The sequence below is a fragment of the Sinohyriopsis cumingii genome, chromosome 6, assembly GCF_028554795.1.
Source record: "Sinohyriopsis cumingii isolate HCF-2022 chromosome 6, ASM2855479v2, whole genome shotgun sequence".
NCBI classification, from domain to species: Eukaryota; Metazoa; Mollusca; class Bivalvia; order Unionida; family Unionidae; genus Sinohyriopsis; species Sinohyriopsis cumingii.
Window position 1 is genome coordinate 48,021,358 of NC_142966.1, and position 26,226 is coordinate 48,047,583.

The following is a 26,226-nucleotide window of genomic DNA, read 5'->3' on the forward strand; positions in this document are numbered from 1 at the left end:
GTTTTAAATGCAAACAATGTCACCTTATATACGTCACTCTCTGAAAAGTACTTAATAACTGGTGAGCACCCCCTGAGTCATTCATAACTGATAAATCCATGCTCTTCCAGAAAAAAGGTTATTAAACTCTGTACTTGAGTTTCCATTATCGGCCATTAAATTAAATAGTTTTATAATTTGCAGACCTAATTTTGAGTACCTATGCCATACCACCACACAGTAGAGAGGGTAAATATACTCTCAACATTCAAGTGATAACACTCTTCTTATTATATACTAATAGGGATCAAAGTACCATATTTTCACGGGTATAACCTATTGGTTATACACATTTTTGTTTTTTTCTGGGAGGAGGTGCAGGGACTTGGAATGCAGGGTATGCAAAAACTTTAAAATTTATTACATACAATTGAGATCTTCTTCACAATGGTATAGTTCTGATCCCATGGACTGGTAGGCCATAAGTTAGCAGTAGTTACCACTATCTGTCAAATATTTGAAAATGATACAGTATAATAAAATTCAGAAAAGCATAAAATGAACAGAAAATGAGAAAATTAGTGATATATTAAAATAGTTTAAAGGCAGTGGTTTAAAAATACTAGCTGCTAAAACTGCCTGTTTGGTTAATTATGCAGTCATGCATTACCTCATAATTACTGACAGCAATATACACATCAAATTTTTTTCAACATTATTTTAACTGATGGCAGCTTGTGTAAGGCCATGGAATTAAAAATCAACATCAATAACATAAGTTTTAAAAAGCCTACTGGGCAATTTTTGAAAATGCTTAATCCAAAACTTCATTACATCTTCGTTCATCACCGAGTGTCTTGTTGCATGTTACCACTACTCCATTTGGTAAATTCTCTCTGGGCCTCGTAACATGCCTAAAAATGATAAGCAGTTTCATCTTCATACCAGTTGATGAACATGCTAAACTTTGAAGTCTGATCCATGTTATGCATGTCCTTTTTCAACAGAATCACAAAATTTTGCAACTTTTTCTTCCCCGTCATCTGTAGTTTTGACTAATTGTAATTATAGTATGTATGGACAGGTTGTTGAGTTTCATAAACTTGTACACCCATTTAATGTCACCAGTGAAGTAAGCTATTTACATTTCTTATGCCAGTATTTTTACCATGTGTTTGATCACCATCATTGATACAATTTGCATTGATTCTCACTGATCAAGGATCCAGCCTTTCAATTTTTCCTCAAGTTTTGGCCATTTTGCTGCCGCCATTCCTCTAAAGGCCCCTTTTTTTTGGAGGCTGGAGTTCTTGTAGAGATTGTTCATGTTTTTGCCACTCTATAATAGATTTATCATTTACAGTAGACTCTTTTCCTGCTGTCCTATTTCCTTTCTCTTTTATGAACTGCACTACTCTCAATTTAAATTTTGCTGTTAATGATTTCTGCATTCCCATGGTTAAAAAATGTTAAAGGTTTAACAATACTATAATTTACATTTGTATGAATGCATCAAGTTACACATAATTTAAATTTGTGCAGATAACATTGTGGGTAGCTTTTTATCAACCTATGCCTGTATGTGGCTTTCACTAGAAAATTATCAAAACATTCTAAACATCAGACTTTATACTTTTGTTGGGATGAAACACAAAAAGAAAACAAACAACAAAAGTCCACACCGCTATAATGCACTTGTTGGCCAAATGTAAAGTACATGGTTGTCAAATATTTCATCGTGTGCTAATTTAGGTGGTCATTCTCCTAAACTGATCACTACAGACAAAGCCTACTACATAATGGTAGTCGACTAGCAGAAGCTCTACTAATACCATTTTATAGGTTTAACGAAAACCAACACTGCTTTTACTCATAAAGTCTAAAATAATATTTGGCATTTATGCAAAAAGAACTTCGAAGTACAGCTTTGTTTTGAGTGCTTTTAAAGTTTGGTCCCTTTGTGGCATTGTCTAAATAATACAGGCACTGTCATACATGAATTTTTAAGTTACTGTTAAGCATGCCCTTTTTAATTAATTGTTCATTCATCATTTTATAGATAAGTAAAAGTAACGTGATTTGAACAGAAATATAATAGAATTGACAACTTATAATAAATCATTTCATGAAAAGAAAATACAATTTAAACAGGCTAAAGAAACTGTCATTCGGATAAATTGACATGTTTGCAAGTTTCTTCTGTGACAAAGTACAAACCATTAGAGATAAGCTTGACACCACAATTTCAATTGACTCATCGTCACCGTACAGTTTGGATACAGAATTTGAGCGGCAACCATTAGCAGCATTTGAACCTGTCTCTATGGATTTTGTACATACAATCCTGATGAAGAGTGCACCAAAGTCATGTGAACTTGATCCAATTCCAACATCACTGCTGCTTGAGTGCTTAGATCCAGTATTGCCTTCACTAACTGATGTTATTAATACCTCTCTCTCATCCGGGGATATCCCATCATTTTTTAAAACTGCCATTGTAAAGCCTCTGCTGAAGAAACCAACACTAGACCATAACAATTTAAAGAACTACCACCCAGTTTCTAATCTCCCATTCATATCAAAAATCTTAGAAAAGGTTGTCCTATCCCAGCTTGTATTTCATCTAAATTCAGATAGTCTTCTAAAAGTAGTTAATGACATTCTCTCTGCATTGGATAGCGGAAAGATTACAGTCCTCACCCTCCTTGATTTGTCTGCAGCATTTGACACAATAGGCCATGGTATATTACTTCACCATCTCCAGCATGTATTTGGCATTCATGATACAGCCTTACTGTGGTTCAAGTCCTACTTGGTCAACAGGACACAAATTGTATCTGCAAATGGAATACACTCGAGTGAAGTTGATCTATGTTGTGGTGTTCCACAGGGGTCTGTTCTTGGACCTGTTCTCTTCATTCTGTACACTCAGTCGCTCTCAAGTGTCATAGATCATCATCAGTGTCTCACCAATTGTACGCTGATGACACCCAAATATCAAATCTAGCCACCCAACTGAAGTTGATGCTACCATCCAAGGTGTAGAGAGGTGCATTTCTGATGTGAAATCATGGATGACATGTAACAAGCTGCAGATGAATGATGATAAAACTGAGGCCATTCTGATCACAACACAAAGACTTTCTCATTCACATCCTTTACCTCAAGCAATAAATATCAGCAACACCAACATTAAATTCACACAATCAGTACAAAACCTAGGTGTTACTCTGGACAGTACTCTCACATTGCACCAACATGTCATGAACATATGCAAGGCTGCATATCTTGAGCTAAGACGCATCAGCTCCATTCGCAAATATCTTTCAGTTGATGCCACTAAAACACTTGTGTGTTCATTAGTACTTTCAAGACTGGACTATTGTAACTCAATTCTGTCTGGCTCATCTCAAGATCTACTCCAGAAACTTCAAAATGTTCAAAACACAGCTGCTCGGATCATACTTAGAGTACCACGATCAGAGCACACCTCCCTGCTGCTCTGTACCCTACACTGACTATCCATTCAATCCAGAATCAAACACAAAATTGTCCTCTGTTCTATGTTTCACTGTCGGACCGTAGTCCAACATACCTATCCGATCTCACCCATGTGTACACGCCAGCAAGATACTTACGCTCCTCCTCTGACAATCGTATACTCATTATTCCCATTATGAAAACAAAGTCATATGGACAGCGTTCTTTTACATACCAAGGCCCAGCAACGTGGAATGAATTGCCCACTGAACTTAGACACAAAGACACAGTGATCACATTCAAGAGGGCTCTCAAAACTCACTTATTTCGACTACAAGAACAAACTTAAAGACCTAATAATGTTTCCTACCTGAAATATTCTCAGCATGTTTTTTTTTATTATTAATGTTTTTTCTAATTTCATGGTGCTTGTTTTTGTAATAATATTATAATATGTTTTTTATCTTATAGGTGTTGTCTAATGTTGTAAAGCGCTTAGAGCTTCTAAAGATTAGGCACTATACAAAGTCCTCATTAATATTATTATTATTATTATTGAAATGTTTTTGTAAATATTCGCAGAAAACGTCATCAGACTTGTTGGATCTAGACTGTACTGATAATTCTTCAAAACTTATGATGCTTTTCTGTATTGTTTAGTCAACTGTTACCCATCATGCCCTAAGGAGACATGTATGTCAACACTATTTTCTTTGGAATTGTAAAGCCTTAATATATTATCTACAGACCAAATAACACTATTGTGAACAAGATCCAGTGATTTTGATTTATAGGATAGAGTAATAGTGGTATCAGGACTTAAGATCATGTGGACAATACATGGGTGTGGGATATACATAACTTTTTATCAGAAATTTGTGATTTTTTTGCAGGTAATACATGGGTGCAGATTATACTTGTGTGCAGGTTATATATGCATAAATATGGTACTTGGTAATAATTCATCATTTTTATGACCCACCTTATATATATTGAAGGGGTTTATAGCATTCTTTAATCCATTCATTTGATAATTTAAACTTTACATAACGGTCACCTTGCTGATGCATTCATCATCCGCAAGAACATGTTTTAGTTAACAGACTTGTATGGGAATGAAAATATCAGAACTTGCCTTATTTCAGAGGGTAGATGGTCGTCAGCCCTATGATACACGCAAAGCCAAGATAACTTTTGGTGTGGACAGAGGATCTTGCCAAGTTGAGCTGGGACGGACTAGGTAGGAAAAGTGGAATAGTTTTGGTGTGATGACCATTTAAATCTTCATAAAGTATTCATTATATTGGATATTCTTATATGAACCATCATATTGCTTATAAATACTGTATATACTCGTGTATAAGCCGAATAATTTAGGGAAGAATTAAGGCCAGGAAAATGGGGGTCAGCTTATCTGCGGGCCAGTGTATGAACTTGACAGATTTTAGGTCTTTTTGTTGACTACTGTAATGGCTGTAAATATTGGGACATGAAGCAATATTTTTGTCTGTGTCCTAAGATATAGGCTTGTAAAAAAATAAGTTTCAGTGACCCGACAATTATTAAACTGTTATAAAGTACTATGATTGATTTTGTAATTATTTTGCATGTGCATATTTTCTTATTTCTCAAATGTGAAATTAAAAAAATTTAAATAAAGACTTCATATTTCGCTAGCTGGTTGAATTTACCCTGGAGATCAGGCTGAACTATAATATACAGTACTTACACAGTGCAGAGCACGCATAGCGTCACTTAAATCCTTATTTATTCCCAAATATGTTAGGTGCAGATTTTGATTTATTCATTGTTTCAACCAAATTGCATTCTTCCAGATAACATTTCAGCTAGTCTTTAATAGCTGTTTCATTTACATTGAATCAAGCGCTCTCGAGTTACTCATTTTCAATGATATAAGCAGTCCTACAAATTGAGGTAATATTTTAAAAAAGGTACGCAGTTTAATTGTACAAGGTACATAACCAGCATAATTTACATGTTCAGGAAGAGTGGTAATAATAAAGGCTCAAATTCTCATATAGATCAACAATCAATTTTAGTTTTTTGTTTTGGCTGAACAAACATAATAACTTTCAACACAGTGGAAAGCTTGATGTTTTGACATCTCCAATATTGATAATCGGCGAATTTGTCTTTCATTTGTGACAGCAGTACAGGCCAGTTAATCATTAAAACCCTGAAAGTGGCTTGTGTTAAGAGGGAATTTTGACCAGCAACTATACCAGTACATTGATGTGTAATTGCCTTTTATTCCATAATATTAGCATGATTACCACAGTTTTGTAAAACCATGTGTAAGGCACACCTATGAACTTTTCAAAAGCCAAGTAGGGAGACTGAATTAAAAAAAAATAGAGATTGGGACCAAAAACGGGAGGTTTTTCATGGCATTTTTAAAGCGTTGTTTTGACTAAATATTGATCAATCTTCCTGGTCCAATAGGCATGAAATTCGCAAAAAGACTCGCTGTTTCTCCCTGTGATGCACCCTATTTTCCCCCCAGGACATGCCCTATTTTCATATTCTGGTCAGCTGTGGTCAAACTGCACAATAGCTGAAGATTAATCTTAAATAAACAAGCAGGAAAGCCAGCGTAACTAATTAAAAGTTAATCCTTATCGATGCAACTATTTTGTGAAAACGACTGGACCTAATTCAGAGAAACCACGTTCTACACTACTGCACATTATGCAAGCACCAGGAATTGATTGGCAAATAAAGGATTCCTAATTTTGTTGAATTAAAGGTACCTAAATAGGCAGCCTCATGGTACCATACATGTGGCAACTATTTTCCCCTCGTATATCCAACCGTATTCCCTTATTGTCAACTCGTAAAGTATTTAGTATCGTTTACTATAAAACATGTATTTTTGAATTTTTTTTTATGACACATTTGCTGCATGGTATGTATTTTCATTCTTCTTTTAATTTAAATATGGTAATTAACATTGGTATATACGGTATAAAAATACCAGGTGTTCACTCATGTAAGTTTCTTTCATGAGAATGGCGCTAAAGCATATGGAGTTACAGCATTCGTAATGATCACTCTTGGGATTGAAATTAATTGCCGACAATTTTATTGTTGCAGTTTATTTTTTGTTCTAGTTTATTTAGTAATTTTGTATTATTGTAGAGGTAAAAAAAATCATTAATTTATGTGAATACTTTTTAAACTTAACATTCTATTTAGTGAAGCTAATTTTTTTCTAGTAATTATTTTGTCACAACAATAATTCACAGGTGATACAACAGAACATGTAGGACTTTTCTTGTTTAGAAGAAATGAAAATCAAAGACATAATGTAATAATCGGGAGTTCTCTGCTAAAATCTGAAGATATGAAATCGTGATGTAGGCGTGGAGCGAAAAAATTGGCAGTTTTTTTTTCTTCCTCACGGCGTAAAAGTTAAAAGGTACAGTGTAAGTTCGCTTACATCAAAGCAAGCTACAACTCAGCTTTTATGGTATTAGCATAATTTTTCAAGCATTTTTTCTGAAACTTCATTATTTTACTTTGGAGATATCATTAGAGTTTAGCACAATGCTGTCCATGATTCGACTCCAAGGAATGTGCTTAATTCAGCATGTAATCAAACCTACAATGTACATGAGGTGAAGCCAGTATGTAAATACTTTCAGTAGCCTAATTGTGAGCATTGAATCAAACCATATTGTTCACTGTGTTGTCATGCTGGGATTACATTTTAATGAGTTAGGTATTTACAATTTCAAAGCAAATTAGAAAAGTAATTGCTGGTGTAATGATATAAAATGTCCAGTGCAATAATGCATAATCGAGTCAAAAGGGAGAGGTAGTGTTACAGCAACTTGCAATTGCTAAATTCATGTCATCGTTCGATCAGATTATATACAAATCTAAACTTGAAATAATAAGAAAACAGAAAATTAAATAAATTACTTAACATAAGTATACATGTAATGTTTAAAAATATAAGTTTGCCTAAATAAACGCATTTAAAACTTACCTCATGCATCTTAAGATGTCTCTGAGTTGTGGGTCGACTTATATGTGGTTCATGCACTTTTTAGTACCTGTTCAGTTTGGGGGTCGGCTTATACACAGACAGGCTTATACATGAGTATATATGGTACATCATAAACGTGAGCAGACTCTACAGAATTGTTACTTGTAGAATCTTAATTAAGTGTTTACAGTTTATCCATGATGTTACTGTGGCAGTGCCATACTTTACATTAACATAGTTCCAGGTTTGGTCTCCTTTTTTCAGCACATGTTAGGCTAAGTAGTCACTGACCTAACATCAATCTTTTCTTAAGTTTTCAGTGATTGTATTTCTGCTGATGAGCAACATGAAAGTGCTTATAACTGCACCATAATCCTGACCAGACTCTGGAGGGATAAGAATTGTTACTTATTGCAAGTCACAGGAACGTATAGTCTTTTGGCTACTTGCAAAAGTTAGCAACTAAAGCTTCCACTGATCTGTGTGGTATTATTTTTAACCTCTTGTTCTTGAGATGATGGTTGGAAAGTCATGATATACTCTTTAACTTAATAAACACTGCTGAAAGTGTCTTGGTCCTCTACCATGGAGATACATATGTTATTATGATTTTATTACTTTTTGCAGAGTGTTTGCACAAGTGTCATGTGAAGTTGCAGAGCCAAAACCCACCAGGCCCAGTGATGGCATCCTGTTTGTTAACTTAGAGTTGTCTCCCATGGCATGTCCCAGCTTTGAGGCGGGTCGCTTATCAGACTATGGCGTGGAGTTAAACCGGCTGTTGGAAAGATGTTTGAAAGAGTCACGCTGTGTAGATACAGAGTCTTTATGTATTGCATCTGGGGAAAAGGTAAATTACACTTGACAGTCAATAGAGAATTAATATAAGGCTGGAAAAACTTACCTGGCAGCACAGAACAAAAAAGTTTGTTGTGAAAACAAAGCCTTTTATTATTTGCCTTGAGTATTATATAGAATATGAATATGAACAAATCTTGTTCTTTTTTTAGCAAAGCTCTGTTGCAGTAGAATGGAACATAGTAGATTTTTTTCCATTCATGCAATATTCATTCATTTTGAGACAGATAATTTATTTCTGTAAACACTGATACATTGGAAATATATTATATTTTTTACTGAATTAGCCCTTTTTTAGTCTCAGATATTTTTTATATACCTCAGTTTACATTGTACTTAAATTTTCAACTATTACTAAGGCTTTTTACTGACATACCCTTTCAATTAAAATTGCCGGTTGACTGATGCAACTTATCATTTATGTGTAGCTACAATTTTATTCTTACCTCATCAACAAAATGATATCAATGTAAGCCAACTAATAAGCTGATAACTGGGATTATTTTCAGGTCATGTAAATCAGCTAGACAGCTGGGTATTTATTGATTTCAGAGGTGAGAAAAATCTAGCATTCAGTGCAATCCCCCACCCAAATTATCTCACAAAAACAATTGTTAAAATACAATTTCTTCTTATTTTATTTGGTTTTATTTTATTTTATTACCTTAAATTTATAATTTTTAAAGATTTGGTTCAGGTTAAATTTGCTTTAATACCATGATTTGAACAATTTAGATACCTTACACCAGAGTGGGTCATTTTTTGTAGATCGCACTGATACAAAAAGTCAGTTCTGTATAGTATATAATATAATTACTATAATACATGCCATGTTTGGCCCACATACTTGACATTTTCGGTTCATGTGGCCCATGGTGTTGAAGGTGTTGGACCATCCTGCCTTAGACTATTACTATATATCAATTTGAATCTTAGAAGTTGCCGTAGAATGATTATCCTGATCTCTGTCCCTCAGATGCAGTTTAGATATTAATACAAAGATCAACTGAAGTCCAGTTGGTTTTGTTTGTTTACTAGTTCCCTTAAATAATATGCTAGATATTAGTAGACTGGTACTGAAATGCCCTTTTATGTTAATGGAATGTCATATGACATATATCAAGGCTAAAGTAGCCAGTCCACTGGCAGCAACTAAGCTATATCTAACTTGGGATAACTCTGGTGGCCTATGTGGTTAGAGTGTCTACCTCAGATGCAGGAGTTCATGGGTTCAAACCCTGGCTGAGTCATACAAAAGACTTATAAAAAATGATAAAAACAACTGCCTTGCTTGGTGCTCAGCATTAAGAGGTTAGTGTTAGCACTGGTCAGCCTGGTATTAGGATAATGTAACTGGGTGGGACATGATGCTACATGTCAGACACATGATGCCCCAGTTCTAGACATCACTATAAACTGCCACACTGCAGACATCGTAGTTATGTGAGTTTCTGTCCTTGACAAGTCTGGTCCATTCGGGTTAATGTCCATATGTTGAATCATGATGGAAACATTATACATGTAGCTAATAACATAGTGTCTGCCCTTGACAGGTCTGGTCCATTTGGGTAGATGTCCATGTCTGGAATCATGATGGAAACATTAAGGATGTAGCTGATAACATAGTATTTGCCCTTGCAGGTCTGATCCGTTAGGGTAGATGGCCATGTCTTGAATCATGATGGAAACATTATGGATGTAGCTGATACCATAGTATATATTTGTCCTTGCAGGTCTGGTTTGTTAGGGTAGTTGTCCATGTCTTGAATCATGATGGAAACATTATGGATGTAGCTGATAACATAGTATTTGTCCTTGCAGGTCTGGTCCATTAGGGTAGACGTCCATGTCTTAAATCATGATGGATCATGATGGAAACATTATTGATGTATCTGATAACAGTATTTGTCCTTACAGGTCTGGTCCATTCGGGTAGATGTCCATGTCTTGAATCATGATGGAAACATTATTGATGTATCTGGTAACATAGTATTTGTCCTTGCAGGTCTGGTCCATTAGGGTAGACGTCCATGTCTTAAATCATGATGGATCATGATGGAAACATTATTGATGTATCTGGTAACATAGTATTTGTCCTTGCAGGTCTGGTCCATTCGGGTAGATGTCCATGTCTTGAATCATGATGGAAACATTATAGATGCAGCCAGTATTGCAGCTATCTCAGTACTTGCGCATTTTAGGTCTGTATCTTTACAAGAAATACAAGCAAAAAATTCTACATCTCTGTGCAGTACCCCATGAACAGTATAAAGATTTTCCCCTTTTAGTTGTAATTACTGATGACTGAGTTGATTAGAATGGAGAAGGATGGGAAAGACAGGTCAACTCAGAAGCAAATGGTCATGTGTTAGAGCCCTTTCAATGGAGGTTGTTTGCAATTTCAGCTCCAAGATCAACAATAAAAACAGCAACAACTCTTAGTTCTTGTAGACCTGCATGGTTGCAGGTAATAATACACACCACTGCGTTATTCCAGTTAAGACTAATAGAGTCTGTAATAAATGATAGGGAAATCCTACCCAGAAGTGTGAACTTTGCAGGCTTTTTTAGGTTCCTGACCACAAATTATGATGCTGATGGTGGGATTTACCAATTTCACACCAGAACATATTACTGGATTATTTTTATTTAATTTATAAGAATGAAATAGTACTAAGAAAAGCCCTATCATAGGTATCAATGTAGCTTTAGAAATGCATAGCGTTTTCTAAAGGACTTTATGTTAGAAAGATCACACAAATTTTAGTGCACAATAAATTTATTTTATTGTAAACAAGGATTACAGTTTATAGCATGGTAAAATTTGACCTTTTAATACTAAAATTGCAAGGAACTTTGCAGACATTCATGTCTTAAGTATAATGATGTAATTTGCAGTGTCGTTAGGTCACCCATGTGAGATAGATGTATCCCACATGACTTTATCACATGGGTAAACTGTATGACAGCTGTCATAATGTAGCCTATCAAATGAGAAAGTAATCCATGATTGGGATAAAAAATATAATATGCTATGCTAAGGTTAAGTGGGTCCATCTTGATAGGCCCTTATTGCAAAAAGAGCTCTTTGTGACCTATATTTCATGTTTCATTGACTTTGTGTTTTAAATTTATTTATTGAATGCTGATTTTGTTAAAATCATGAAAATTTTATAATTAGTAATTCACTCTTGCAGTCAAAGAAGGCCACTGTGACCTACATTGTATGCTTTACTAAATATAGGTTCAGTATTCGTGTCAGATTCATGACCAGATATATCTTGCCATGATATGTACATCCTAGTGTACAAAGATGGCCAGGTTTGACTTGTGCAGCTGGAAGTAGGAATAAAAATGTTCATGATGTGATGAAATGTCAATTTAATGACATCGTGTTGTATATGATGATAGGTTACCCTCAACAGGTTAACTATGTGTATGTAGGAATTAGATGAGTGGACTGCATGCATTTCATGAGAGTCCTTAGCTGTTGTCACTAATCAGGGTAATTGCTGATACATGAACTGTGCTTGTAATAATGATCATACTGGCTGTTACTCAAAGCCTGCGAATTCCACAGTTGTGGACATTAATAATAGCTTCTGAAACAGATTTTATGAACACTTATTTTAAAAATTGAAATAAAGAGATCAAGTTTTTTTTAAAATCAGAGTCTGGTTTTTTATCAGCATCTGATTTTTATCAATTGATTATTACTCCTCTGCTTTGGTATCCCGCAAAAGATTTTCTGTTTTACTGTTTTATGTCGTTTATGCACTGTCACAGGGGCTAATGTTTCCTAGATCAAGATTGCATTAGTCAGAATTTTGTTTCTGGGTCATAATTAATGCTTAAAATGGCTGCTTACAACTATTGAAAGTCAAGCTATGTAATTGTTGATTACATTCTGGTAGATAGTGGTGTTATTGGATAATTGTCTTAAGTCTATGATTTCTTTTTTTATTATCATTAATTAGAATAATAAAGACAAAATCCATTTCTCAGACTCTGAAGAAGCACATGTTATGATATCTTGATGATATATTAAGACAGCTTTGATTGGCTGATATTAATATCTTCAGTGCAGCTTGACTGGACTGCAGATTTCCAGTAAAGCACAAATAATACATGACACAAGCACATTTCTCACCACACAGGGGATATGAAGATGAGTTAAGTGTTGTGTATAACGTCTTGACAAATGTTATACCCTGAAGGAAACAAAATTTTTGTTTGGGTCACAATTATAGTTCTAATCTCCTTTTCATTTTCACACAGGCGGCCAGATGTAACAGTGTCAGGAACTGAAATCACTATTGTAAGTTTATAGATTTGTTATCATAAAGGATTGTTTTCATGCCACGAAAAACAATATTACAACTTTACAACTATGTGTGCTAGGATCACATGATTTTATTATCTATAGCCATTTTTGTTTCTTTCTTTCAAATGATATGATCTGATCAGATTGAAAATTATGAAATTTTTTGTTTTGATTTCTCCTCTGCCATAATTTTTTAGTTACTTACCATCACTGTAGTGCCAAAGTCCTGTAAATCCCATTATGATTAACCATTGCCTCTTTTAATGAGGCTGTTCCACTTCAGTGGTTTTGTATTGTCTATTTTTATTTGTGATAACCAAAAAACTCTGACAATGCCTCAGTGAGAACTCTCTTGAAAGGGCTTCATTGTAGCATCAAGTATGTCGTTTGTGGATTTGATCGATAATGCATGGGATGAATGAGGTCTGTGTCCTTGTCTTTAATAAGTGATTATTGTTTTCAATATTCAGTTGTCACTATAAAATATTCATGCTGTTTGTTGATTTCTTTTATATTAACCTTTTTAAAACCTGCAACAAGTCATCATCTGTTTTCACTGTGGTGCAGGCCTTTTAAACATTTTGTTATCAAATTAATCTCTTTATGTCTTCAGTGAATTAGGTATTTTGTTTCTGTCTTTAAATAAATTTATTTTGTTTCTGAATCGATTAATTCTGTCTTTTCATCTCATTCATTGGTACATACATATTCATATTTACCCAAAGCTTGATCAAAGCCACTACTTCATATACAGGATAAGTATATGTTATAAATAACTGTGCAGTTCTTATGATAGATTTGGAATGAGTCAGAAATTTATGGATATGTCCAGTTAATTTATGGACAGGATAAAATAAATATTACCTTATTAATTTTGAAATTCATATGGTAACCTAAATGTCCACATGATCTTCAGATATAGTTATAAATGTTTTGTGATATATATCTTTATTGCAGTACAAAATTACTTTAAGATGAACTATTTGCATTATTTTCATAAGAACTATGAATAACAAATAAAATGCATGTACAGCAATTGTGGATATTTTCCCTTCTTTAATCTGCTTCATTGTGACCTTGAAAATGGTAATCTTGCACAAACCTGTTATAAGAGACCACCTGTCTTGAGCGACTACTTTTTGTTGGCAGAATGAGTGGTCTCACAAGACAAGTTCTATAACTATCGCCTGGCAACAGAGATGCACAGTCTTTGAAACAGTTAATGGCAATAGACATGCCAGCAGGACTCTGTCCCATGTGATAAAATCATAGTCCACATGTTGGATTACATCACATGAGCAAGTCTTAGACTAGATTTGAAGCCATTTTCAGGGAAGATATTCCTGATTTAAATTGTAATTAAAATTTAAAAGTAGTTCTTTTTAAAAAAATTTCATTGTATAACCCAATAAAACTAATTGAACTTTGTGTTTTACAAAGCAGTAGACAAGCCGTAGGTAAACATCAGAACAGATTGACATTATAGTCATCACATGATGACACTTTTGCTGATCAGTGAAATAACTTGTTTCATTTGGTATTCTTCTGTAACATAGCCTTGTAACAGTGACTTAGTTAATGAGTTGCCTAGCAACTGTGACTTAGTTAATGAGTTGCCTAGCAACTCTGACTTAGTTAATGAGCTCAGGTTTTTCTAACCACATGTTATAGGTTATACATTTGAAGTATGATAATATTGTTTATATTGTTTTATATAATTGTGTAAGTACTAAGTTTGTTTGAGTTGAATCATGTTTATGTTATTACAGTTAGCACGGTCAAGCAATGTTTTTCTTGCAGCCACCATATCTGTGAAGATGGTATTTTGTGTTTCCCATGTCCATCTAGTCATATGGGGGGGCACATATAGTTTCACTTCTATTTAATAGACTGCATGGATTGAAACAGAATATTATATAAGGTTTTACAAAAAGAAGATGTAGGTCAAGTTTGATTTTGATCTGTTTTTGAATGTTTTTTTAGTGGGTTTTAGCCACAGATTGACTGAAAACTTTGCCCTTGTAATTCATTATATTGGTCAGAGCATCTGTATCACATTGAAAAATTCATCTATTTAATTTCTGCTTTGGCAAGTCTTTGTTTATTTATTTTGCTCTTCCTTTATATACAGGTGGCTGCTTATAATAAAGACCTGCAATATTGGGTTTGACTTCATTTGTTTTTTCTTTCACAGCACCCCGTTGAGGAAAGAGATCCTGTTCCACTAAGTGTTCATCATATGCCTCTCTGCGTCACTTTTGCTTTCTTTGAACAAGGGTAAGGGTTTCAATGAATCATATATCCATGGCTAGGATGGTGCTTGAATCTTATGGTCTTATCTTGAATTCCTATAAATTCCTTTTGCCCATTAGAGTATTAGTCTCCTCAAGGTACTCTTGTTTCAAATGGAGGAGGATAATTTCTACCTTAAGATTTAGTTAGGAAATAGACACTGATAGTGGCATGCACTTATATGACCTACTTATCAACATTTATAACTGACATTATTAGCCATTTTTTCTCCTTTGCAGAAAATATCTTGTGGTGGACCCAACAGACCTTGAAGAAAAAGTGATGGATGGAAAGATGGTAATAGGAATGAATAAACACAGAGAAATATGCACACTGCAAATTACAGGAGACATTCAGTTGGAAAAGGATCAGGTGAGATGTGATTTTAGTAAGTGAAATGAGTAATGTAGAAACCTTAATATGAAACTGAACAAAATCTACAGACTTCAGACTCAACTGTTCATGTTTGTAATCCAGGCATTTTTTTAAAATCAGTGTCAGAACGTTTTGTCAGTAAAATATCAAATAAACTGTTGAAAATAGTGTATCCATTTTGATGACTTCATGCTCTAATTAAGTAGATACACAGAGATTTTAACTACTTACAGGTACTTAAAGAGTCAGAATTTGATTAACAGCCTTGTTTTTATTGGTTAATGAGCTTTGCTCATGTTATTAGTTTTACAAGACTGAGTGCATCTTATTTACTAACTGATCACTTTTAGGTTTGGACTATAGTACTACCATTACATACAGTGATTTCAAAAATTTTGTTTTGTACCAGTTTTCATGGATTTTATGGTTGCATTGAACCATGAATTTAAAGACCCAATGAAAAATTAGCCACATACGATAATAAAACCCCTCCCCCCCATTTTCTAACAGTGTTTCTTTACTGGAAATCAACAGTGATATTTGGTAAATCCAGGTTATTTCTGCAATCAAGTAATAAGATATTAGCATTTACATTGTTTTATTTAAACCCTTAAAAATGGAATTATAAATAATAATAAATTAATATTGTATCCAGTAGTTGTAATTTCCACTAAGTAGCTTAAATTTATATGTTGCGAGGTAAGTAAGGATAAAGGGAAATGCCAAAAAGCATAGGGAATTCATAAACTAGTATTACCGAAAATGAAAGAAAGAAAAATGAATGATACTAGTGTATGAAAGTTAGATTTAATACTTATTCAAATCGATTCTTCATTGAAGTGAAACTTGTCTGAAATTTGAATCCTAATGAAAGCAGGTATCCTTTTATTTATGCATGATTAATCCCGCTGTAAAATGCTATTGCTTGAAGTATGATTACTAATGAAACACTTTGTATATATGCACCAGTTACAGACGAGATTTGACACTCTTATTTTCACTGGTTGTGTGACAAAACCGCTTGATCAACATTTTGCCAATTGAGTATGCTGGTCAGAGCTCAGACAATCTGATAGACAACACTCAAGGTCCTCTGAACCTAGATCGGGCCTCTTTTATATTCTAAGTGAGTTGTCTGTCATGCCTGCCCAAGAAAATGTTATCTAATTGTTCTGAAAGAAACCTTGCACCCACTGATGAAATGCATCATTTTGATTTTGTTTTTGAAGTTTTTGTAAGACGCTGGTAAATATTATGAAGATCATCTTAACTGAATTCAATGCTACAGACTTTGTGTGTATGAAACAAACAATGTGATCAATGAATGAGGAACACTGCTTTCAATTCTCCATATTTCTTTGGTCTCCCATAAATTAGCGCTTGCTTGTACAGTATGAAAAACAATAAACTGTCATTTGATCATGATATGCTTTTAAATATATTGAGCATTACCTATGCAATTGTGACCACTCTGGTGGCCTATTGGTTAGAGCATCTGCCTCAAATGCGGGAGGTTGTGGGTTCGATCCCTGGACGAGTCATACCAAAGACTTACAAAAATGGTACTAATAACTGCCTCACTTGGCGCTCAGCATTAAGAGGTTAGTGTTAGGACTGGTTGGCCTGGTGTCAGTATAATGTGACTGGATGGGACATCATGCTACATGTCTGTGCCATAATGCTTCAGTGCTAGACATCATTATAAACTGCCACACTGCAGACATCATGGCGATATGACTGAAATATTTTTAAGCTACGCTAAAAATCCAAATCACAAACACACACACACAATTATGCAATTGTTTGACAATTAAGCTAAGCTAAGACACTGGTGACTTATAAAAAACCTGAATACAATATTTTCACTCTAAATGAACTGAGATTATTACATTATATTGTAATCTATTTCATTCAAAAACTTGGTAGCCACTAATTCTATTGATATGGAGTGATTGTTGTCTTTAATTATGATACATACATGGCACTGAACTAATGACAAAACGAGAAGCTAACATTTTTACTGTTTAATATAGTGCCTCTCGGACTTCATTTCTGTTTTCATCTGTGATAGGGAAACATTGACATTTTTGCAGTGTTCAGAAAACAAAATGTCCCTGAGATCCCATAGTTCATGACAAAATACACAGGTTAACCATCAGCCTGACAGCAAAGCTGAAAGTGTAGAATTTGATATTGGAAGAGCAGAGGTGTGTGCCACAATTATTCAGAATTCACCACCAGAGAATGCAGAAATTGTGAAATTGTTGGAAACCTTGTAGTCAGCGCATCATCAGCAGGATATGAAGGAGGGTTCAGTCTTGTGAATAAAATCACAAGTATAAGGGGCAGACTATTTAATTTTTCAGGATGGGGTGGGTGTATAAAAAATTACCCTTGTAAGATAAGGGGATTGTAAGGCACTGCAAGTAATTTTAAAAGCCACTTGCCACTGGCAAGTGTCTCAAATAAATTTCATTGAGAATGGAGCAAAACAACTAAGGTTGACTTCAAGACCTGAAGGAAGAAAACATTGTTTTGTGCTTCTTAACATCATGTTTCTTGTTCATGTCTAAATTAGCCAGGAATAATACATGAAATTGATTTTGGAAAAGCAACTTTTATAGGCTGATGTCAAGTGAAATATGAATTACGTTTCAGGTGCTAAGATGTTCTAATATTGCAGTTGTCAAGGTAACAGAAATGACAGAACTGATTCACAAGGCCCTGGATAATGACAGACAAGTCAGGTACTTGTTTATAATTGCAATACCAGAAGAGGCATATTGTTTTGCTGCAGTATATCCATACATTTACACATCCATCCATCCCTAATCAGTTTAAGGACAATAGCAAAGATATTAAACTTGAATACATGAAGATTGTTTATTACATTATTGGATACACTTTTATCTTTTCTGTAATGTTTGAGTTTAAATTCCCTTGCCAAAGTCCTAATTAATAAGTATTCCAAAATCTTTTCTTATAACATTCTTTTGTTACAATGTTTAATTGGTTACTGCATTTGGTTTGTGTGGTCTGCCTGAGAAAATGAGCTGAATTATGAGGTTTTTATCAAATGACACGCTGGAGCCAGATAAACAATGGCAGTCAGTACTAAAAAGATGTGTTAACCTGGGTCCAATCTCATTTCAGATCTGGCCACTCCTGTATTCTAAGTGAAGTACACATGAGGCTTGTTGAAACAAAGTATCCAATCTGCCTTAGAAACCATCAGTCACTTATGAAATGCAGTATTGAATTTTCAAGTTTTTGAAAGATCCGTAAATTATTACTATATATCCCATGTATGCCCTTATCTTTATGAAGATCGGCTACTTGCCATACTTCTATCAAAGCATGTGACCTTTGAATGAGGAACAGATTGCTTGAGCTATAATTTAATGCTCACTTATCTTTAACATCCATGTTATTCTGCCAGTGGAAGGACAAAAATAATTGTTACAGCTGTCAATCGCACATACAGTGATTTAGGTGAAATCTGCTGCATTTAAAAATTAATAGATTCTTTTGTAAATTGGGAGCCTCCAAAATGGTATTTTCACACGTTCTATCTACACATTCCAAAATAAGCCGAACTGGTCTTTTGGTTACCAGAACTGTTCCAGCAGTCATTGTAGCCTGTGTAGTGATGCTTGGCTGAGTCATGGGATTAAAGCTAACATATGTACACATCAAGTTGTTAAGTGATTACCTTTCTGTTGTAATCTGGAGAGATTAGGCCAAATGGGGGATGTTTTTTGAAGTGTTATAAGTAATAATTGGATCAAAATGTGGGCGATGATGGTTTTTGAGTCTTTGATTACAAATTGGCAGTTCTTTAGCAGAGGTGAGATGTAATAACAAAAGACTGATCAAAAAATGATTTTGATAGAAACACATGAGTAGGCAATTCCAGATTAACAGAAAACAGATGACTATTGACATTCTTTACATCCAAATAAACTCATTTAGGTTATTGAACAAAGACATTTTCACATAAAGTGATTTTTGTGATTCACCAGCTGATACTGGTACATGTATGTTGATAGTTTCTACAGATAGTAAAACTTAATGATTTTTTTGTGTTTTTCTTCGTGATAGCTTGTATTTATACTAATGTATGGGTTTTTACAAAAAATATTGTATTACCATTACATACGGGTTCAAGGACCGTTCCGGTAGCCTAGTGGTTAGAGGGTCTACCCCGAATGCTTGAGATCGTGGGTTCAAACCCCAGCCGAGTCATACCAGAGACTTCAAAAAATGGTACTAACAGCTGCCTTGCTAGGTACTCAGCATTAAGAGGTTAGTGTTAGAACTGGTCATCCTGGTGTCAGGATAATGTGACTGGGTGGGACATCATGCTACATATCTGCAGCATGATGCCCCAGTGCTAGACATCACTTTAAACTGCCACACTGCAAACATCGTACCGACAAGACTGGAATGACTGGAAAATTGATAAAGCTTATGTTAAAAATCTAAATCACACACATACAGGTTCTAAGAGTATTCAAATCAGTATAAATTATTTATTACATAAATGTTTGGCATAAATATCATAACATTAAATACTTTCAGCAATATCACAATGCCTTCATCAGTGATTACTGTTCATCATGTGACATAATGGTCTCATGATCAACAGTAGTTACTGATGAAGGCAGTGTGATATTGCCAAAAATTGTGAACTATAAGATATTTGTGCCCTGAGTAAAGGAAAATTCTAATAATCATGAATTACCCAGAGCAAGAAAGCTACGTTTTTAGTTCTATCCTTATTGGTTAACCCATTTCACTACAATAAATTTCTGATCACTAAATTTCATAAAAATTCTTACTAACTATTCAGATACGAAAATTCCTCTTTCCACCTTAATAGGCATCTAGTTTGCTACTGAACACGAATATAATATTATTTCATGTTTGACCTTACCCTTTAAGGTGAGTGATCTATGCAAAACTAAAGTAAACTTTAAAATATGGAAATGATAGGATCTGTCATATATGCTGATGAGGGTATTTTCTACCCGCAAAATCACTAGTTAAGTAATATGTCTCATTTCTAAACACCGCTCTGGTAGTCTAGTGGTTAGAGCATCAGCCTCAGATGCGGAAGGTCATGGGTTCGATCCCCGGCCGAGTCATACCAAGGACTTACAAAAATGGTGCTAACAGCTGTCTCGCTTGGTGCTCACTCAGCATTAAGAAGTTAGTGGTAGGACTGGCCAGCCTGGTGTCAGGATAATGTGACTGGGTGGGACATCATGCTACATGTCTATGGCATGATGTCCCAGTGCTAGACATCACTATAAACTGTCACACTGCAGACATCGTAGTGATATGACTGAAAAATTGTTAAAGCTATATTAAAAATCCAAATCACACACACACACACTTATTTCAAAACAGTCTTATGGATCATTACCAATGCTGTAACAGTGTAATTCTTCCCCATCTACCCAGGCCAAAATTTTGCATTGGGCATGAGACTTTGTAGAATGTCTGATGCAAAATAGAATCCATCATATTCATTGGTGGGATAAATAGAATCTTTGATATTCTTTGGTGGGATTAATAGAATCTTTGATATTCGTTGGTGGGATTAATAGATTCAGCCATATTCATTGGTGGGATCAATAGAATCTTTAATATTCGTTGATGGGATTAATAGAATCTGCCATATTCATTGGTGGAATTAATAGAATCTGTTATATTCATTGGTGTAGGATAGAAAAATGTCAGCAGGGTCAGAATTTTGTATTGGACTTTGTTGAGTGTCTGATGCAGAATATTGATCCTGGGGGTCAACTTTTCCTATCCTACACTGAAGCCTAATGAAGCATTTTTTTTCTCATATTTGTGAATAAAGCAATGATGGTTGAAGTCAGAAAGGTATATTGTGAATACAGGCATAACTTTGAAACAGCAAAACATGAAACTATCCTTAAGATAGCAAATGAAAGAAAGATATACAAGTGTAAGTGACATTTACATTTTAGCATTCAAGTGGATGAAATGGTTGTGGTAATGGCAATACACAGCATCTGAACTGTGCAGTGCAGATAGCATTGTGCAATGATACAGATGTAAGCAAGTCAAAATATATAGTCCTTTATCATCAATAAAATTCAACCAGACATACACAAGAAGTAATTGATTCAGTTTTTGTATGCAACTGATTTTCCCTTCAAAATTAATAATAAGAAGATGAATGTTTACAAATAATTACGACCTTTTTTTCTCCAAGAAGAGTACATGTAGCTAGTTGATGAGTGCAAAATGGCCTGTTTGTGGGACACTTAACTTAAACCACTGCTCATTTTAGTATATAAATATGTTGCAATGTTTATCTTGTGAAAACATGTTTAACTTTCTGATGGTAATTAGATGATTTTGCTACTTTGTGTACACTGCCTGTAATAGAAAGATAAAAATAGTCCATGAATCAGAATCAAGGCCACATGTGAATTAGGATGTTCAACACTGGAAAACAAGATCATTCACTCATGGGCAAACTATGTTACACAAACAAAAATACACAAGAAAAATTTGCATTAATCCCTGTATGTTTACTGATTGAGTGAGAGGTCATCTTTGATGAATTGAGGTAAACCATGTAATTTTATTTTAAAATTCTCTATAGGGCTAGTGGAGGAAAATTTGGCTTTGCAGAATCTATATCGACAGAAAAAGTTACATCCAATCAGATGAAGGGGTCAGAAATCAATATGGAAGAGGCTGAAGAACAAGCTTCAGCACTTGTACTCAGTGACCAAGAAAGTGAGACACCATCAGACACCATAGAAGAGTATCCTTTTATTCATTTATTTTGTGGGCATACAGTTTCATGGCTTTGTGAAAATAAAATTTGTGTCAGTACTTAATACCAATATTGCAGGTTGTATAAGAAGAGGTTGTGCTGTTGGTTGGGTCTTTATATCAGGTATGCAGTTATCATTAAATCTATGAAAATTTATACCAACAAACATATAATAAATTCACAGGAGTCTCATCTCAGGAGCATATTTAAAAAATGGTCTCACATGCATCAAAATTTTGTTTTTGTATAATTGCATTGGTAGTACTTCCAGAACTAATGGGGTTTAGATACATAGTTAATTTTTGCCATTGTTTCTATTTTCTGTTTTCTTTTTTATACAAATTTTTTGTCTTTTTTGGCGTGGATGGATTTATTCCTTTCAAGCATTTGGCATGCAGTGTTCTATTGGTTACTTAGAATACTTTTTATTTCTTCTTTAATACATTACCCAATCATAACACCATAGGAGAACTACTACTACCTTGCAAGTTCCCAAATAAAGCCTTTAACTTAAAAAAGCTTAAAGTTATCTGCCCACCAAGGTGGCAGTTAGTCAGAGTGATCTCCCAGTGAATATCTCAGTTACTGCTTCCACTCATGCCATGCTGCATGCTCTCTCAAGAGAGACCTTACAAAATTCTTTACCAAGTTTTAGTACCTTCAGTATTGATTGCCCCTGACAAAAATCTATCAGATGTGCACATGCCCATTTTACAGTGGACAAAAATGTGTTCATATCATGTCAAAGCTAGTCTGGTATATCATTGCTATGTCTTCAGTGTTAGATTTGGTCTCATTGACAATTTTCCATCTTGTGGAGAAATCCGGCAATCACCACACTTGGGAGTTGGCAGCCCAAATTGCGAGAGTCATTAACCAGGCAGCACACCATGCAATGGTCAATGCATTGACTGCTTTGGCCAGCTTAGACTAGATACAGTGTGATGCATTTCTGTGGTCAACATCGCTCAAGCCTCATCATCCTCTGGCTTTATGGACTGATGCATATTTTCACATCCCTATCCACCCCTCATCACAGAAATTCTGTTTTGCTTATTGCAACACGGTTTATCAGTTTGAAGTCTTACCTTTTGGCCTCAACATCAGCCCTTGGGTTTTTAACAAGATTATGGATTGCACCATCACCCGGTTCCAATCAACTTCATCTCCTGGACTATGGAAATTTGATAGGTGGCAACCTGGTTATTCTTGGAGATTTCAACTTTCACTTTTACTGTCCCAGAAACCCAAATACATCAAAACTCATAGATTCCATTAATGTTTTCAACCTGAAACAGTTAACCAACCTACCCATAAACACGGTCACATTTTATACTGGATTCTTCAAAGACCTGATGATGAACACCACAACATAGATCAACTGGGCTGGAGTGTATTCCATTTGCAGACACAATTTGTGTCCTGTTGACCAAGTAGGACTTGAACCACAGTAAGGCTGTATCATGAATGCCAAATACATGCTGGAGACGGTGAAGTAATATATAATGGTCTGTTGTGTCAAATGCTGCAGACAAATCAAGGAGGGTGAGGACTGTAATCTTTCCGCTATCCAACGCAGAAAGAATGTCATTAACTACTCTTGGAAGAGTAGTTTCAGTACTGTGGCAAGGGCGATATGCAGATTGTACATTGCTAAAAAGACTGTTTGAATTCAGATGAGATACAAACTGGGATAGCACAACCTTTTCTAAGATTTTTTATATGAATGGGAGATTAGAAACTGGTTCTTTAAATTGTTATGGTCTAGTGTTGGTTTCTTCAGCAGAGGCTTTACAATGGTAGTTTTGAAAAATGATGGGAATTTTCCTGATGAGAGAGAAGTATTACTAGCATCAGTTAGTCAAGGCAATACTGGATCTAAGCACTCAAGAAGCAGTGATGTTGGAATTGGATCAAGTTCACATGACTTTATTGCACTCTTCATCAGGATTGTACATACGAAATCTAGAGACAGGTTCAAATGCTGCTAATGGTTGCCGCTCACATTCTGTATCCCAACTGTATATACTCACTCACAAGTCATGTCCAACTACAGACTGCATAGACCCTGATATGCCATTGCATGATGCATCATCAGATAAGGGTCTGTATTGTTTGTTCCGCTGATTACTCCTAACAAACTGCATGAACCCATTTCTGCCAGTGTATTATGCATTGAACATCTGTTTTTTTCTGTTTAGTGTTTGACTTAACAAGCAAATATGTATGGCATATAAAAATTATCATATGATATATTAAGATGAATAAAACAGTAGTCATGTGATAAATTCAAAATGACATTGCTTGCTCAGGGAGGAATGCTGTGAAGTCAGACATTTTCCTGAGTATTAATTATCATGGTTTTGCAAAGAACAATGTTGTTGTCAGCACAGTGAAACTTAAACTTCAATGTACTGGAATCTCCTCAAGACCAAATTTTCTCTTCAATTTTTCCATCTTTAATATGATCATTTTTTTCTCAGCAAACCAAAACTCCAAAACTCCTGACTACCAAAACAAATTTCACCTGCAAATTTTAATTTTATGTTTTAAAACAATCCATACAACTGAAACTCAACTCGAACGTGTAAATACATTTTAACTGCTAAATTCCTGACACATGCTGTAACAAATTAGTTCAGTTAGCAGTACTGTAGTGATATCCAGAAATTGTCCCAAAATGTCATAAATATGATGAATGTATGGTGAAGTTATAAAGGTATCTCATTCCTCAGATGTTTCTTATGATGAATACTGTATTTCATGTTGAAACAACTTTATTTATTCATGTGACAATTTATTCATGTGACAGGATGTGATTTTCAGAACAGATATATATTGTACAACTAATTCATCATTAAATACATGTATTTGAAACAAAAGAAAATAACTTATTTAATTTTGTGCACTTAACACTGACACACGGTCGCATAATTACACAATCTCTTTTCACTTAAGCGCTTAGAAATATAATTTTTTCACATCTATAGAAACCGCACTAAACTCAAAAACTGACAAAATGTGCCAGTTGTAAAGGTTTTAGGTTTGACGGTTTCACACATTGTTGAATTCATCTTTGAAAAGGGTTGTGTTGTGTTTACATAGGCCATGGTTCATACAACCTTAAGAAATCCTTGAATTTGAGAGATTGCCTTGAAAACCTTTTGTATTAAAAAAAGTTGGTTTTATCCTTGAGAAATTCTTAAAGCTGTTGCATCTGTTGGAAATTCCTTAAATTTTGCCAAAAACTGCTTGAATTTATTTGTGGGAATACAGAAGGTTTAAGCTGAATAAAATATATCACTTTTAAATTCAGTATTGCTGTTATTTGTAGATTTACCAAAAACAAAACTTTCAATAATTGCATGAACAATGCTATAAATATTTATTCATTGCATATATTGGGTCTTAAAATTTGTTGTTTGTGACACTCACAAATTCCGTGAAAATGGGTAGCCAACAAATAAAAGTAAATTTATCATTCTTTGTTTGGTTATTGGAATGGAGACATTTGCATTTGTTTGGTTATAGGAATGAAGATACCTGTGTTTGTTTGGTTATAGGAATGGAGACATCTACATTTATTTGGTTATACAAATGGAGACATCTGCCCATTTTTGGTTATAGGAATGGAGATGTCTGCACTTATTTCATTAGAGGAATGGATACATCTACATTTATTTGGTTATAGGAATGGAGACATCTGCATTTATTTGATTGTAGGAATGGAGACATACGCATTTATTTGGTTATACGAAAGAAGGCATCTGTTTTTGTTTGTTTATAGAAATGGGGACATCTGCATTTATTTGGTAATAGGAATGGAGATCTGCATGTATATTTTTTTCCTTAACTACAGCTCCAGTGATGAATCTGTAGTACATGTACTGGTAAGTAAACTTTATGATTTTCTAATTTCCATCAGTAGATCCAACAGTTAACCTTTTGAAATATCAGCACTTGTGGTAAATTAAATGTTATTAAAATGTTTAAAATCCTACAGAAAAGCCCCCCCCTAACCAGCATGGTTACCAATATTAAGCCAAAATTATCAGTAATTCTCAGAACTTAGTACTGCACTCC

General features: G+C 34.6%; 1 protein-coding gene across 1 annotated transcript in view; it reads left to right on the forward strand.

Moving 5' to 3' along the window:
- The window catches only part of LOC149796879 (exosome complex component RRP45-like), a 48,353-nt gene that overhangs the window by 1,981 nt on the left and 20,146 nt on the right, over nt 1-26,226 (forward strand). Inside the window, exons 2-10 of the mRNA XM_089961530.1 lie at nt 4,605-4,699; nt 8,099-8,321; nt 10,433-10,530; nt 12,608-12,647; nt 14,848-14,930; nt 15,185-15,317; nt 17,979-18,067; nt 21,967-22,131; nt 26,009-26,033. Coding sequence (XP_089817656.1) covers nt 4,605-4,699; nt 8,099-8,321; nt 10,433-10,530; nt 12,608-12,647; nt 14,848-14,930; nt 15,185-15,317; nt 17,979-18,067; nt 21,967-22,131; nt 26,009-26,033 — 951 coding nt within the window. The remainder of the gene's footprint in view (nt 1-4,604; nt 4,700-8,098; nt 8,322-10,432; nt 10,531-12,607; nt 12,648-14,847; nt 14,931-15,184; nt 15,318-17,978; nt 18,068-21,966; nt 22,132-26,008; nt 26,034-26,226) is intronic.